This window comes from Lissotriton helveticus, chromosome 4_1, assembly GCF_964261635.1.
Source record: "Lissotriton helveticus chromosome 4_1, aLisHel1.1, whole genome shotgun sequence".
NCBI lineage: Eukaryota > Metazoa > Chordata > Amphibia > Caudata > Salamandridae > Lissotriton > Lissotriton helveticus.
The window spans coordinates 724,310,027-724,327,654 of NC_136063.1; the positions used below are offsets into that span (position 1 = coordinate 724,310,027).

General features: G+C 43.8%; 1 protein-coding gene across 2 annotated transcripts in view; it reads left to right on the forward strand.

The window, feature by feature from the left end:
- Positions 1-1,623: 1,623 nt before the first annotated feature.
- LOC144828838 (beta-1,4-galactosyltransferase 6) overlaps positions 1,624-17,628 on the forward strand; it is a 167,883-nt gene continuing 151,878 nt past the window's right edge. Inside the window, exon 1 of one of the 2 annotated variants that reach the window (XM_078687371.1) lies at positions 1,624-2,032. In XM_078687371.1, the coding sequence (XP_078543497.1) occupies positions 1,906-2,032 (127 nt within the window). In that variant the 5' untranslated portion in view covers positions 1,624-1,905. Of the gene's footprint in view, positions 2,033-3,352; positions 3,438-17,628 lie in introns of those variants that run through there. The other variant, XM_078687373.1, reaches the window with a different exon arrangement.

Below are 17,628 nucleotides of genomic sequence, written 5' to 3' on the forward strand. Positions count from 1 at the left end.
CATGCCCAAACTTGAAACGCGTCGGCAATCCAGCAAGAGCTAATTATATACATTGAATGTGTATCAAAAAAGATATCTGCCTCACGCTTTTTCTCTTGTATTGAATTGGCTCTTTCCATGTATTTTTGATTTGTCTGTATTCTTGATTTGTCTGTACAAAAGTGTCTAGTTGTGATGTTTATAGTTTAGCATCATATTATTTGTGGGATGTTATATTTGAAATTCTTCTTTTCACAGAGTGGGTTAGTGGTATTGTGTCAATGTAGTCTAGTGTGAATTGTAAATAATTGTACATATTGTATTTTTCATCTGCCATATAAAATTGTTTTTGAAATAATCATTCAAGAAAAAAAAGGTATAAATAAAGATACCGGACCAAATTTAACGTCTATGTTTATCTGGTCCTTAAAATACTTAAGTGATTGAGCGAGGGGGCACAATTTGTTGGTTTGCAGTATATAGGGTCCAGCCCTCCCTCAGCCCCGCTAAGGACCTTTCTCCTTTCTGTGTGTAGTAATTAAAAAGGCATAAGTGTCTCACAGAGTGAGGCTGCCGATGAAAGATGTGAACTGCAGAATCTGAGAAACTCTGAACACACTACCCCTTCTACAGACCGTAGTAAATTTTAGTTTACAGTCTCCTACTTCAAGAAATGAAAAATGTTCAAATCTAGTTATTTATAACAAAGTATTGATCTTGATTTATCTGCTAGAGCTAGCAAGAGTTGGCAAAACCAATAGGTCAGCCTTGTTTAAGGTACATGTTGGTTGCGGTACCTATCTAGCTTAAATAACAAAACACTAATTGAGAGGCACCCTAATATTAGTCAGCCAGGGGTTGTGTGAGCAAAATAAACAAATGATGGACAGAATGCTAAACAATGCAAACATTCACCCCCCAGTCATTAACATCTGGGTTTAATCCATTGTTCTTTTGCTCACCACCACACCACCCCTGTTTACAGCCAGCCATATGCAAATCAGGCTACGTGAAGCACACTAGTTTATTTTATGTATTTTGAGCCACGTCCCTAAATTCATACACCAAGCTTCTTGGACAGAATTTCTAATTACGCATTTTCGGCAACGCCGAATCCCCACCTTTTTAATCCAATTTAAACCTTAAATGTAACCCTAATAATTATGCTGACTGTATAGCCACACAGGGCTCGCAAAGTCGAAACTCTACTAAGTACGAAAGCGGTAAAGAAAAAAAGGAACGTACACTAGTAATATTGGAAACTTGCACATCTTACGCCTTTACTCAGCAGGCCAGACTAGCGTAAAAAGATGTCAGAAGCGGTCCACTGAAGATTATGAAAAACTCTCCAAACGCGTTACATTGTACGCTGTGAACAGATGCTCCGGACACCACGAGCGACAGAACGCTGCCCCACTCCCACGCGGGCGCGGCGTGGACGCCCCCACCCATGAAGAGCCAGGCGGTGCCGGGGGCCGGGCAGGGCACTCCGCGCCTCACCGGGACACCCCCTCGCCGCTTTTTGCTGTCACAATATGCGTGTCTGCCCTGACGTCACACGCCGACGTGACCGCCCGAACTGCCCCCGGCCCCCGCCTTGTCCTCGCCCTCCTCAGCGCAGAGGAAGCGTTTCAGGAAGTGGAAAGCTTTTCCGGGCTCCGCAGCCATCCCCGCCCACCTGGTCAGTTCCCCTCTCTCGGCCAATCGGTGGCGGGTGGCCGCGGCAGGCGTGGTACGGTTGTCAGGCGCTGCTGCTGCTGCCGCGGGGGGCTGCGGATGGCAGGCACCGAGTGATGGGGAGCGGCGGGCGCCAGCGAGCAGCCAGCAGCAGCACGGAGACCTGCTCCCTAACGTGAGAGCGCCCACAGCCCGCGGCCGCCCCCCTGCTCTTTGTTTCGCCACTGCCGCCCTCGAGACTGTCCCGCCATGGCCGTGAGGATGCTGCTCCTGCGGCGGCTGCTGCGGGTGTCCAATCGCTCCATCTTCGCCTTCATCTTCTTCTTCTCGCTCTCCTCCTCCTGCCTGTATTTCATCTACGTGGCCCCCGGCATAGGTAAGACCGACTGCCCCCGCACCACAGCCCACCTCGCCGGAGGATCCTGCTGTGGCGCGCCTCCCCTTGGCGTACCCATACCTTATGTGTTGCCCCATGTCCAGCACAGAAAGGCCAATTTGTGTTCACTGTCCACATGCAGAACCATTTATGTACCCAGCGTTTCCTCCTCGTGACACCAAATCTTGGCCGATCCTTTTAGCCCTTGCTTATCACACCCACCCTCCTAGAATTTCAGCCCGTATACTCACCCTCTTGCCTCCTTGGATCCGTAATTGTCAGGTTGAACCCTCAATGCAGTGGTTTAGATTTGTCTGTGTATTTTGGGTAGCTGTCACCTTCAGGAATCCTCGCACCGTGGATTCTACCTTTGATATCTGGCTTAATAAGAGAGTCCTATTAAATTAGATGGCAGCATCTATGGCAACACGCTGTAGCAGTGCGGCTTGGCAACATCCATTTCCTGGTGCATTTCCACCAAGGCATGATTTGTGTGTGGTTGGGTCGTCTCTTTGTGTTATGACGAAAACTCGTAATTACACATGACAGCTCGTCGAGTAGCAGCGAGCACCTCTCTAGGAGTAGAACCGGTTTGCACGCTTTGTTTCAGGAATGTTAGTTAAATGACAACCGAGAGTTGATTCACCCGTATTTGAAGCAAAGAGCGCTTTCTCGCATTATTCCAGTCCCATCAAGGGGGTCCGTGTGTGGCATTGCACGGCTTTGAAGGATTTCAGTTTCTATGCCCGCGCCCAGTCAAATAGAGGGCATCTGCCCTACACAACACGCGTTTCTTTTTGATTTAGTGGACCGCATTGGTGTGCAAGAGGACAACTCGGGGCGCAATGAGTCGCCCTTTAGTGACGTCTAGGGAGTATTTTAAAGGGCTAAATGTAATTGAAGTGTGGAAATCGTGTGAAGAAAGCAGGAGTCTAGTTAAGTGCATAATTTCCGTCGCTTTGCAAATACTCTGTTTAGCAGCCTGATACTTAAACTACAAGATTTTTTTTTTATTGACATGCAGACTTGTTCAAATCATACACTTCATCGTGATTCTTGAACTGTTTTGGAAGACTATAAACACAAGTGACTTTATTTCAATTTACTATCCTGGCTGATGCCCAACGTGACTATAATACAGTTCCTAATTTTATCATGCCTAGTCCTTTGTCACATCAAAACATACCTGTTGCCCTTTGAGGTGCTTTTGAGGACACAAGAAGCCCATGGCTCACATAGTTGGATACTGGCGATCCTGCTACGTTCCACCTTAGACAATTAGTATTGCTACCATGAGCCCTTGGAAGATGTAAGGAAGCAAATAGACATTTATACCTCCATACATGCTGAGAGGCTCGGACTAACCTATAGAAAACTTGGCAGTGACAGAAGGGCTGTCTGACAGGTCAGTGTGTGGGCTGTTATTTTATGTCTGTAGCCATGTGTTATGATCTGGTGGTCTGCTTTTTCTGTTGATGTCCATGATATTACCACAAACCTTGCCTGGAGCATCCATAAGTGCATGCACTCGCCTATACCTTGCAAAACACCTATACTGCATCTCTTTGCAAGGTCATAACTACAGTGAAATGGAAATATAGGCTTTTTTTTTTTTGCAATGTGATTCACTAATGCACCAATTTTATTTTGGTGTCCAGGGCATATTTTGCCATAGTCCGACCCTGTATGCAAGCTGACACTCTTTTGTAGTTAAATTATGTTGGAAGTTTATTGATTAGGTAGGGCTAGTTTAAGGATAATCTAGGGATCAGTGGTGAATTCACCGAACAGCTAACACTCATCATGAGAAAGCTAGAGCTGTCCTATTGGTGGCTTCAGCACAGTACACGTATTTTTTTTTTACAGCTCATTAACGTAACATGGTTGCATTTTTTTGTATCTTTCCATGAGTAATCTCTTTACCTATGTCACTCTACCTTATATTGCTTGTCATGCTTCTAGGAGTGTTTAATCCAGATTTATTCATATCTAGCTAAAAAGTCGTACGTAGCCCTTAGATGGTTCAACACAAGACTCTGATCTTCACCAGCTGCCTCATGCTAGAATAAGCTTCAAATGATGATGCAGGGTCATTCACCATAAGCAACTTACCTATCTAGGCCACCCACCTTCTTCAACCGAGAGAAGGCATTAGAGGCCAAAAGACCTTGCAGCTTGAGGTATCAAAATTTAGAACCACATTTGCCCAAATTATTTCTGAAGTGCCTTTATTAGTACTTGAAATTCCTTATCCATTGGCGTAAGAGCAAAACCTTCCCTTTAAAATGTTAAGTGACAGTTAAAAACCCATTAATTATGTAACATTTCCTCAATCAAATGTAGTTTAATTGTGTTCTGTGGTAAGCGCTCTAATAACCTGTAGTGCTGCAGGACTGCTGTAAAAAATCTAATAAAATGATGACGGATCCCGCAATTATGGGGTGTTGAAATTAGGATAAAGGAGCAACAATAGCAAAGGCCACCCAGGAATGTTGTAATTCCCGATTGTTTCTGTCGCTGATAATAGCACATGTTCTCATCGTGTCTTCGGGGATGAACTTACAGTTGTCTTTGTGGATTTGCTAATTTTCCTCATTGTTTGATACCATGGAAAGTGCCTCAAGCAATTTTTTTGTAGGTGTGAGATTTGTTTTTCATGCCAGTACTCTGAGCATGCTGTATGTTTATTTCAAGTGAAGGCACGTTCTGCTCCCTTGGGTGTTACTAACTTATCTTTGGCATCCTTTTGCAAGTGAAAGGTTGGTGCTGCTATCTGCATCGTTTGGCAGGGCTGTCCATAAAAAAACATCCTTATTCTTATTTTGGGTGTCCTTCTTTTTGACATTATCGCACCGATTGCTTATGCCTTTCTGTGTAGATATCAAAGAGCAAACGATATGTGCACAGGCCTCAAAGGCCTAAATCTTCGAAATCCCCAATTTTCTTTTTTACTACAGAAATATAAATTTTCTTGTCCTGGTAAATCGATTTGGGAAATGAGGATATAAATGACCTATCAAGACCAAAATCACGGGACTTTTGTTAAAACATTTTGCCCAGAGATGGTCCCCCAGGGCTCTTGGAAGCTCCTTGCCCGTGTTGTCTGCCCTTAAGTTAGCACTACCTACAGCATATATTTTGTCTGATACTGAAGCACTTAACATTTCTGTCTATGATACATCTCAACAATAGATTGTTGAATGGTTCCTTAATTGTCCTGTTATTTTAGTTTTTTTGTTTTATATGTATTCTCTAATGCTAAAATTTGAGGAATATACATTTTTTCCTAAACTTATTTTAGGGTGTGCTCCTTTGCAATTGGTCCTCTAGTGTTTTGGCAATGGAATAGGACAAAAACATAACTCATTTATTTACACCGTGTTTCCTCTCTGCATTGCTGTGCCTACTTAAGCAGTGCTCTGCTGTTTTAAGAGAATTAATCTTCGCTGCTGTCCAGTGTCTGCTTAACAACAAGTCATTGGTCTCAGTTGGAGGCTTTCCCGCTTTGTAGTATTAGAGCCCATTATATTTTTTTGTTGATATTCTGTTTGAGTTTCCCTGCCATCAATGGGTACCGTGGCACAGGTAAATGGTGAAAATCATTTGTTTTTGTTGGGCATCCTTGATCTTATGTCCAGCCTGTGTTTTTCTCTTATGATATTTGAATACAGTTGGCATTATTGTGTGCACTGACGAACTCGATATTGAAGGAATGAGGAAGCCTTGAGGGGTAAAAGGCAGGGGGATGATGACAAATACCTGGATAGTTGAATTTGGTGAGTTGGATTATCTGAGGCTTTAACAACTATGATACGACAAAACAAATCGGGGGTCTAGGACGACAATATTATGTCGGGCTACCCTTAGCTTGTCTATGGTAAGTTAGTACCCAAGTTACCAGGAACGCCCACGAAAACAAAACTCATAAGAGAAAAAGAACACTAAAGTGATAAGTGGTAAGATCCAAGCTCTTAAGTCTGGATTGCCATATACTTAACCTTGTGATCAGTATTATCATTTGGATATCCAGCTAAAGTAATGGTATGTCTCTTGATCATCGAGACATGCTACCATTCCATCAGTAGTAAGCTGGATCATGCCCACAGTCACTTGAAGACAGCAAATGAGTAACTAACTAGTTGATCTCCAAAGAAATAATAACGTGCAGTGCAATAACACAAAAAGTGTGTGATGAATTAAAGTAGAGTGGTGTGTCCAAACATAATGCACATTTTATTGGGATATAGACACATCCCCTAATTAAAACCAGAACAGTGCAAAAGGCAGTTTGAGCAAATAACAACTATACCAAAGGCATACAGTATTTTCCTATGTTAAGAGGCAAGAGGTGTACCTGGCCTTCGTGCAGGGCATTCATCTGGGAGTATAAAAGCTAGATTCTTTGGCAAGTTGATTCAGGGGCCACCTGTTTGACTCTTGGTTAAAGGTATTCTGAGAGGGGCTGGCAAATTGATTTGTGGGTGGCGTGTCATGTGGTGAGGAAGTGTTGATTAGAGGTTTTGAGGTGAGGTTTGTACTGGTGTCTAGGGCACTGGATTGACCAAACTTGTCTTGCTGAACCTGTATGCTCTGAATGTTGTGGATGTTTTCCGTTTTCCAAAGCTGAGGGAGGTTGTTTTCATGTGTCAAGGCTCTAGTGATATGGTATTCATTTTCTTTACTGTATGATGTTGTAAATATTAGACCCCACCCCTCCAGGCATGGTACCCAATATTGACGTATGAAGAAATAGTAGGAGGTAGCAGCACATCTGCATATGATTCCTGTTTGGCAAACTCACCAACACTGGGATTCAGTCTTCTCATTCTTCTCTCTGCCATGTAGAACATGCAGCAGAATTGATCGTCTTAATTAGTCAGGCCATTAGTGATGGATGTTCTGACATATATTTGAGGAGACCCCTGTGGGATCATTTACCGCTCCAACTCCTCTTACCTTAGATGTAGACCGTGTCTGGAAATCAGTTGAAGGCCTGCCTGATCTAGAGAAGTCAAGTAAGATGCCCTGAAGGTGGTGACGAGGAATGTCTGTTTAAGCAAAGTATATGGGGTTTGAAAGCAAGGATTGTGACATCTCTTGGATTGAGAGGGAGATAGGTTAGAGAAGTAGGTGGTGGTGAGTGCCGAATGAGGTGCTAATATTCCAACACAAACAGAAGTTTGGGACTTCTATGGCTCACTTTACAGGTATTCGTTGACATCAACTGACAACCTCCATAAAGAAGAGTATACATCTGAAAGGATGTTAGCTCTGTTGTTACAGAGGGAGAAATCCGGTGATATTAGCGTGTGGCTCACTGATGAACCAGGTGGGCTGGTGTGCACTCAGGAAGCAATCCATGGGGTTTTCCAGTGTAATTTAGAATCCTTTATACACATCTGCATACCAAGTTTCTGGATTTGATGTAAGACTATTTATATAGGGCCTCTTTACTGCAACTCTAGTTGAAGTTTACTGTTGTATTGAAAACACTAGTGAGCACCGCTCCCACATGCTGAGAGCGGGGAAAGGCTCCAGGTACTTATGTTCTTCTGATGGAGTTAGATTTATGTGCCTCAGATATATATTTAAAAAACAGTTGTGTCTGTGTGAATTCTCAAGACGTTGCATTGATACTGGATTTCTCCAGTGAAGCGCTGATTGTAATGGCTCTGAACCCCAAAGTAGAACCAGCAATTTTTTAATTCTTACTGAGCATTATCTGTGATCAAGGTGTTTGGCAATACACTTGCCAATAAAGTATTGGCCAGGAGAGTGCTGCAGATATTGCTGTTATCCCAATCTGAGTTAGTTACACATAGATAGAATTGTCCAATATGTGTAGATCTGGGGATGAATACGTAGCCTGCCTAGATATTGACAAGGATTTCTATACAGCTGGTGTAAGTCATTAGATAAGGAAGTTGTGTGACCTAAGTCCTCACCCTCTGATGGTAATGGGAGATTTTAATATTCACCCATGTGGTGACACTAAGTCAACAAACATGGGAGATATGGGATGTCATAGAATGGAGGGGTTTCACTACGAACACTCCTTACAGGGGGAAGAATTAAATAACCTAACAAAGGAATTCGACTTGTGCTCATTGATGTCCCTTTCCGCTCCAAATAGTAAAATCACAACCCCCACTTTTAAAGGGAAAGGCGCGGGGTCTTTTATAGATCACATTCTAGTCTCCTCAAATTACCAGTCTCTTTTTCAGAGGTTTACCATCAAAAATATAGGTTACAGCGACCACAACCCCCTCTGTGTACACTTCTGTGACTCGCTTCTTTCTAGTAAGCCCAGGGAGGTAGTAAAGCGCATAATGAGACCCACTGACGGTGGACGCCGGCTAAAGTGGTCCCAGATCGACCCGGATGCTTTTTACAGGGAGGTAAGAGACTCATGCGCAGTTGAACTTGCCTGCTGTGTCCACCCCGAGAGTTCACCAGGGAATGTCATTAATGCTTTTTGCTCCATCCCAAGAAAAGCTGAGGAACTGCTGAGGGCCCCAGCTCATAGGGTTCCTAATTCTAACCCGAGATGGTTTAACTCGTCCTGTTCGAAAGCCGCCCGTAAGCTAAGGGAGGCATTGAAAGTTGTTCCTCGGAATCCCACCCATATTCAGGACTGCTGGAAAGGATATAAACTGGCCGTAGCCAAACGTAAAAGTGAGATTAAGGAGGAGACTTGGAGGGAGTTGGTGGAGGCAAGTACGTTGAGGAATGGTTCACTGTTCTGGGGCTTTGTTAACAGACCATTATTTCCGGAAGACCCTAGTAATACAATTGTCTCCCACATAACCGAAGAGGAATGGGTGGTCCATTTCCAACTAATGTTCAAGGCCCAGAAGGGCAACCCTGTTCAGTTTCCTTATTTGCCAACTACTTCTCCCATGGTATTTGAGAGGGCCGAGATAGAGGCAGGTATTGAAGGCCTAACGAGCAACAATGCCCCGGGTCCAGATGGATTACCGCCAGACCTCTTTAAATCGGATCCCTCATTCTGGGCACCAATCCTTACAGCGGTCTTAAACGCAGCGGCCAGTGATGGCTGCCCTGCTGCCTGGGGAATCTCTACTATCGTCCCAGTATTTAAAAAAGGGGATCGTAACAGCACACATTGTTATCGTCCCATCTCTCTTATCGACTCTGTGGTTAAGGTGATGGGAGGGGCCCTATTGGAAAGACTATCTTTGTGGGCAGAGGAAGGTAACATCATCTCCGATTCCCAATATGGGTTCAGGGCAGGAAAGTCAACGGTGGCCCAATGTCTAAATCTGTACCTGGTCCTCGGTAAGTACACAATGGCCCGCCCGGGTACAATCTACATGGCCTTCATGGACCGATCGTCCGCGTTTGACTGCGTTAATAGGGTCAAGCTGTGGCAGTCCATGAGGGCCATGGGGGTGGATGCCTCTATCGTGGACTTTCTGATGGATGTGCATAGAGAAACCAAAGCAAACGTCAGATATTCGCAGGACCTCCGGGTATCCAGGACTTTTGATGTTGAGTGAGGGGTGAGGCAGGGATGCATCCTTGCACCGTTCCTCTTTAATTTATATATATCAATGACCTGGAAGAAGTACTGGTAGCGACAGGGGCTGACTTTCCGTATGTAGGTAGTCTGGGTCTACCTGTCCTCCTATACTCGGACGACGCTGTCCTGATAGCAAGAACCCCCAGAGGTTTGCAACGCCTACTAGATGCCTTTTTAAACTTCATGGAGTCTCGTGATTTAAAGATTAACAAAGCCAAATCCTACATTATGCAGGTGGGGCCACGACAAAGGGAAAACGTTCTGTTTCTCAGTAGGCCCGAGAAGATCCCCACAACTCCTGTCTTCTCCTATCTAGGGGTATTGCTGGATGAGCGCTTGAAGTGGGGGCCTCTTATTCAAAGGAAAAGGGGGGAATTCACTAGAATAGTGGGTGCAATTTTCAGCTTCGTTGCCAAGATGGGCAAGCGACCAATTGCAGCGATGCTGAAAATTTACAAGGCGAAGGGCGTTTCATCCGTAAGCTATGGCAGTGAATTGTGGGGGTATACCACGGCAGCACCACTGCAGGTGGTAGAAAACACATTTTTAAAACGCCTCTTGGGAATGCCCATTTGCCTACCGAACCTCATAGCCCATGAAGAACTGGGGATCCCCTTTTTGTGTGACATTCTCGCCTTGCGCACTTTAGTTTTTTGGCTTATGTGTTGGCTTAATACAGAACTAAATCTAACCCAGCAAATTATGATGGACTGTATGTTCCTGGACCATATGCCCCTGGACCATATGCCCCGAATCCCCTGGCTATGTTATATTAAAGACCGCCTTTCAGAATTGGGTCGCCCTGACCTCTTTTTTAAACCTTTAACCATTACAAGAAAAGATATTGTATCTGTTAAAGATGTATTTATTTCCAGAAGGAGGTTGGAAAGGGACGCTCAGGAATCATGTAAACCCAGTGTCCGCAAATACCTGACCATAGTAACTAAGCCATCAACAGAGTCTTAGCTCCTGGGTACCCTGACTACCTACGAGCGTTTTTTACTGACTAGGTTCAGATTAAATTATTTCCATCTTCTGATCGCGGTACCCAAGGGGTCCAGAAGAGGACAAGTATTAGCACCCTGTGGATGCGACAATCTGTCTCCACAGGATCTGCTTCACTTCACGCTCTTCTGTAAATATTATGATGTGCCCCGGAGACACTTTTTATTTCCCCTCTTAAGGAGGCTCAATTTTAGTCAGGTGCGTCCAGCTCTCTTGTATCTTCAGATGTTAAATCCGGAGTGCATCATTTTTATTGTAGGGTACCTAAAATCACTGATGAGACCCAGGGCATGCCTACAATATTAGCTAACCATGGGGGGCTGTTGCATCTTTCATCACACATGTGTTTTATGTGCTCGGTGTGATCTTGACATTTAACCTTTTGCACCTGTAGCATTTTATTTACGTTTTGGAATATATGAATTTTAACTTGTAATGTATGTACTGATGTATTTATCTAAGGATTGTTAATTGTTATTATGACTTTTATGGCTTACTTGTTGTAAAACCGAATAAAGTTTTATGAAATGAAATATACAGCTGGTGTTTCCTTTTGTAAGTGCTGTAAAGATCTAACTTTGGACCTTATTTTATAGAGTGAGTAAAACTGACTTGCGTAAGTCCATAGATGAGAGAGGACAGGTACATTTCTGAGGGTTGGATCCTAGGAAGAGGGACAAGGTTGATGTGCCCTTGATGCCATTGCAGGCCGACCTGGTAATAGAACCAATTGCTAATGTAGGATGGGCAAATGTCAATTTGGTGTATTAGTGTAGGTGCTGCAACACATGATGTTCCTTTATTCCAAAAACAAGTTAGTTTATTTGAAAATCCCAGAGCGTTCTCTGTCTCATTGGTTGTAATGATATAACGAGTTTGAAGACCTATCGGGGCTGCACCCAAACCGGAATTATGTACAAATTGGAATAAATGCCACCTCTTCTATGTGGATGTGAATGACTCCTATTTCTTAGGATTATGTAGACCTAAAATTGGTTGAGTTTTGCACCTGACCTGCACCTCTTTCAGGGTCTGATTGGGATCATAGTTCGGCCTGGGCATGACCAAAAAAGTGGCCCACATTCCCGGATCACACACGTTCATGAAACCGCATTTGACTAGTTTAATTGGGCTCATTTTTATAGAAATGTTTGATAAAATATGTAATTTAAAGCTCATAGAGCCAGAAAGATTGGTGAAAACTGGAAGCACTAAGTTTTGGCTGGACGGGCGAGGTGAAATAAGTGACCCAAAAGCCACAACTCCTGATATGGCTATGTTTGTCACCTGGCTGTTTTTTTTTTAACCCAGCACTGCTGGTATTGTAATGGCCTGTCCCGTAAGAAAATCACCTGCCACTGATATTTTCTCCACTGATCACTATATACTTTAAAGTTTAAACAGTTAACATAAGGAGGAAACAGTTTAAAATGTGGTCTAAAGCTACCTTAATGATTGGTGACGGATAGCTAAAACTAAACAATGGAAGAAAAGCCATGTTAAGAAGGAATACAGACTTATTATTATTGTATAAAGAATCCTTTTTCATTTTTTTGTTCCAGCCTTTGCGGACTCTTAAAAAATATAAGCAAACGGACGGTTATTTGTTTTCTGTAGTTTTATATAGTGTGAACTCGGCCCAAGGACAGCGATAATATGAACACAAGTCACAATGCAGAAGATCAAATTCATTGTTATTTTAGGCCGTGGACAATTGTCATTTGTCCAGAATCACAGGATGTTGAGCTGAGGCTGGGACTCTGACCTGTTTCCATAGTTCCACATTCGGCAGCTCTGACCCGAACATTACATTCTCTTAATTTTCCTCACTGAGAAAGGTGTCTTACAGCGAGGCCTATGCAAACATACAACCCCCCTCCATCAAGGCATGAAAGACAGTGGAGCCGCGGAGCCAACAACAGGCCCTCAGCAAGGTCGATACACTTACTCTCCCCATTCCCACCAACTATAGTCTCGGGGCTATTGCCTGGCAGGGGAGGGGCGAAGAAAAGCATGGAGCTGCTGTTGTTCCAGGGGAGCAGAGGTGATGATGGCCCAACTGCCACATTTCCTGCCCCCAGCCAGGCTGCTGCACTCCACACCCTGCATCACTTTGTCAGCACGACTGGGGAATGGGGCACTGCTTTAGGGTGCCTGGGCTGGCCCAATGAGGGGCACAGCTAAAGTCTGCAGTGGCGAGAACAATACTGGCCTAGCGACGCTGCTGCAAGCTACCCCCTCAGAGCCTGCCTCCTTGATACTGCCCCCACAAGACAGTAAGACTCTGTCGGCTGGTTGACAAAAACCTCCCCACACCAGTCGGGCACCAGCTCATCGCCCAATGCCCGACTGCCAGCCTTCCCAATCCGATGCTGCCTCTTCTTTTTTTTCCTTCTTTGTGTAAAATCATTGAAATTGACTTGATTGTATGTGCCCAAACTTAGCAGATGCATGGATTGCTAGAGTGGAGAGAGAGCATCTGTTTTCCAGCTGTCTCCCACATGTGATTTTTCTCCCCACTCGCTCTTGCGCTTCTCCCACCCATAGTTGTGTTGCTCTCTCTTTCGCCATGTGCTTCTCCCTGGCTCCACGTTGTTCTCTTTCCCCCATGCTCTTTCCTGTGGCTGTTTCACCCCTGCCCACTGTGTTGCTTTACCCTCACAACTTGCTCATCCTTAAAAAAATTATTTGCTACTTGTTTTTTTAAATATGTGGATCCAACTCAGATCAGTGAATAACAGTATCATTTTGTAGGCGTGTGCATGCCGGTTGAAAGTATGTGCACACCTACAAAATCTGCTGGCTGTGTTTTTGTTTTTGTGTTTTTTACCATGCATTGCAGCCTTTATGCTGTTAAGCATGGCTAGAAACATTGGCAAAGCCAAAAGCTCTTCTAGCCGAGACATTTTTGGCTTTTTCGTTGCTTGTTTTTTAATTTGCTACCAATTGAAGCATTGGGCTGACAATTGAAGCTTTGCTATAGCCATTTGCATATGGCTGTGGCTCATTTTATTGGAACCTGGGTCCTCAAGCTAACACTGTTCATGGTTAGGCAGTGTTGTGCTTGCTGTGAAAGCAAAGTAACCCCTATCTATTTTCCACAAGTGGGTATTGTGGGTGTGTTGCCATTTCTCTAGCCCACGTGTTCTGCAGTGTTACTCCCTGAGGCAGTTGACCTGCTCCCTTTTCTGCTTGCAGCATGGTGGTTCCTCTCATGGCTTCCTTGTGTCCTCGAGTTCACAATTAAGCTTACGGCCAACTAAGGCTCATTGAGTGATGTTCCCCCCTCTAGCCGCGCTTTGCCATAGTGATTTTGGATCCACATTTCACTTCCATTAAGGGCCATTTTCCGTCAATTGTCCACAATCGCTGTCTTTTCCTGGACACGCTTTTTTCACCATGTGCTTCAGCACATAGAAGTATATGCACCTCAGCTACTTGACCCCCTCATTTGATTTTCAAAGTGCTTTGCCGCCCTTTGGAATATTCATTTCATATCCACAGTGGCTGGAACCTCTGCACCAATGCTGTGTGCGCGATATGAGCCTTTTCGCACCACAGTGCATGATGCGCCCTATTATATGCTGACCACATAAATGGGCTGGTGCATTATTCTCCACTCTACTAGCTTCGTTGGCCACACATCAAGTCGCTTGCATCGCACTGACGAGGCCATAAACTGGGAAACGTGTATGATTGCCAAACAGCATTAGATTTTAATGTTTTAATTGCAATGGTTTTTGTTAATCAAGCAATAACGAATTAATTCAGCATTAATACATTTACTTTATGTCCTTGTCTGATCCTAATCTTTTGCTTTAAAATGTTTAAGGTGTGTAGTGGTTGTTTCGCGTAGAAAAAATATATATCCGCATGTGGCTTGGTTTAAATCCATAACTGCGGAGCTCCACAATGGCTGTTTTGTAGGTAGATGATAGTGGTGAATGGTCGTTTTTTTAGCAGAACACTGAGAAGTGAAACTACAGCCGCACAGACTACGTGTTCCAATGAAAGAATGTTGGGTACAATATTTGACGGAAGAACTAGAAACCTTCTCCGGGTGGTTGCTTATCATGCCAACATTTTTAGAAATCCCACATTAAAAGGTGTTTGTGTGTTGTACTGGAATTACAAGAGCGGCGTTCGGCCTGTAAAGGGTTTAGGTGATTTTTCATAGCATGGACTTTCCTAAGCTTCTTGGCATCTCTACTTGTAGATGGTGGCATTTAATGACACAGCAAATACTTGCTTTATATAGTGTGCTCTTGCTGTCTTTACAAACCCATATTTTCCAGGCACAGTCTGCATAATGTTCTATACAATAAGGAGCTATAAAGGGAACAAACAGATTAGGTCGCCCTCCACTCAAAATTATGAACAACAACAATAAGAACTAATCTGCTGAGGCAAAAATCTTATTCACTTCTTGAGTGGGAGTAGAAGTTTATTTTCTTCCTCAACAACAACCCATTAGTGGTATTGTCCCTACTCCTATTTGCCTTCTATCTTTTCATTAAAAGAACCAACCTAAGAGTCAACAGTCACCGTGTTCAAGAAAAATACCCCATACTTTCACAGGTATATATACCACACCAATGTGAAAAATGTGAACGAACGAGGTAGCACCCCACGTGCGCACCACCAGAGGCAACACATATTGCATTACAAATGCTATAGGTGTCACATTTGCGAAAGTTATAACTATTGGCATTGTAAATGACAAATCTATTAATTTCGCTATTTTCAAAACCAACACATAAATAAAAATATTGTCATTTACAATACCAATAGCTCAAACCTTCCTAATGCGAGACCAATTGCATTGCAAATGCTTGTTTATCTCTTGCTTTCATTTTCCTCGCATCTCTTGCTTTTGAATTTTTCTATCACATACTTTTCATATTCTTTCTGTCGGATGTATTTTTTTTTTTTCAATGTACTCCTTTTTGCTTTCTTTCTGTTTCCTGATTTGTATCCCGTGGATCTCGCTTTTCATCTTGTCCTACACCTCTGTAATGTTCATCTTGGACCTGCCAACTGCAGCGAACAAACAAAATTGCAGAAAAACCCTATGTTGTGCCAAGTAGCTGAATTGCAATTTTATCTTGTGTGTCCTGATGAGGTAACATTCCAATGGCACAGTCCGATTTTTACAACCATTGGAAAAAGAGAATTAGCATTCATCAACCAATGCATAATCTCCGGCCTTTGTCAGTCATCGAAAATGTCGCACTGGTCCGTTGGAGCAAATGTTACCATTGAACTGATTGGTCAGTGAGAATGTCAGTGCACAATTCCACGTCAGAAAGATGCCACGTCTCCTAGTTTCTAATTGCAGAACTTGGGTACCAGTCTTAGTTCCTTCCTTCTCCTGGTCGGCCTCTAACTGTCGTTTCACAAGTGTACCAGGCAGTCACTTTTAACATTTAGATTTTATCTTCTGTCCCACCTGGCCTGCGAGTGACTCTGCCCGACCCTCTATTTCGACTGCTTAAAGCCATGTGCCCGTGATAAATCTCCCAACTACTTTCCTGGTAAGGCTACGTCTGAACAGTGCATGTGCCCCAGCAGTGGGCAAAATGCAGATCACACTTGCCGGTGCCAGCCATGGCCCCCTTTATCTCAGCCAGTCACCCCCAGAACCACAATGCTTCAGTGTACCCCAGACTGGCAGGCCCAGCACCGCGCAGCAGGTCACCTTTGCTGTTTATAAACTGTAACATATACGAAATTCACCACCCCTTCAGCTGCGTGACTGCATGTGTGATCCTGGAAATTTGGCAATTCTTACTGAAGCTTTAAATAGAACTGCTTAATTACACATCTAATTACCATGTTACACAATACTCCAATGGGCAGGAAATACCGTGTCAATAGTGAGTTCCCGGAAGCCAGCCCAGAAGTTTATCCCCGCCCCCACAATGCCCTCCACCCAAACTTTAGATTTGGGCCAACAGGGCCAGCAAGTTGGCTCGGTGAATTAAGCGCTAGAATCAGTCAAATGTATGTCTGTAGGAGCTGCTGATCACGAGTTCACATCCTGACAGGTTCACCTCAGCTGTTCATTCTTCCTAGGTTCATAATGCCAGTGCCATTGAAATGGGGGATAACAACAACCATGATTTATCGCACTTCGAAACTGCAAAACTGCAGTGCTGAGCGCTATATAAATACAAGCATTGGCATAGCCAATAGGTCTCGCCTTTGGGACCTTATAAGTGTTTAGCCATGCGACAGTTGATGTTGTTGCACCAAGGATATTGTGCTGCATAACTAAATACTTATAAGGTCCCAAAAGCGATACCTATTGGCTATGCCAATGCTTGTTCTGGCTGGCGATGAAATTGTGAAAAAAGTTGAGCCATTTTTTTTTCCTGCTGGTGACGATGTTGGTAATGGTTGGCATTTGAGCACCATATGTTCTTTGCTACTCCAGCGGGATTTATTGCCGAATTCAGTGCTTGTGCTCCTGCTGCTGCTACTTAAACATGGCAGAGATTTGGGGAGACTTCTGGATTCCCCCACACGTGCATCGTTGCTGGCTAGCTAATGTGCGCACACGCATGAGAGTTTCTTTGCTGGTCTGATTTTCAAACCTGTGTTACAGCCCGACGTCACGAAGCCACACATGTTGGGTGCGTAGTACTGATTTATAGATGTCAAGGCTCGTGCCACAGCTGGCAGGCACTCTGACAGCCTTGTTTCCACACAGACCGGTTGTGCTGCTTTCGAACCGCTAGGTGACCTCATTTGGTAACTAGACTAGACTGATGCGGATAAATTGTGTAGCAATGTTGCTTACGTTGTTGTTAAGCGGTTGCTAACCATGTTGTCCCCCCCTTGATTATATAGGGCTTCTGGTTTTATTCTACTTAGTTTTTTGTAACATTTACGTGTGTATCAATTTTTCCGTCTGGCCTAGGGACAGCATTACATGTTTTTGCCCACCTCATGGAATAAAATCACAAATAAAAATACATACATATGCAATAGGTATAGTTGCTTTGGTTCCTCCCTTTTCATTGGCCTATTCACAATTTACTTCCTT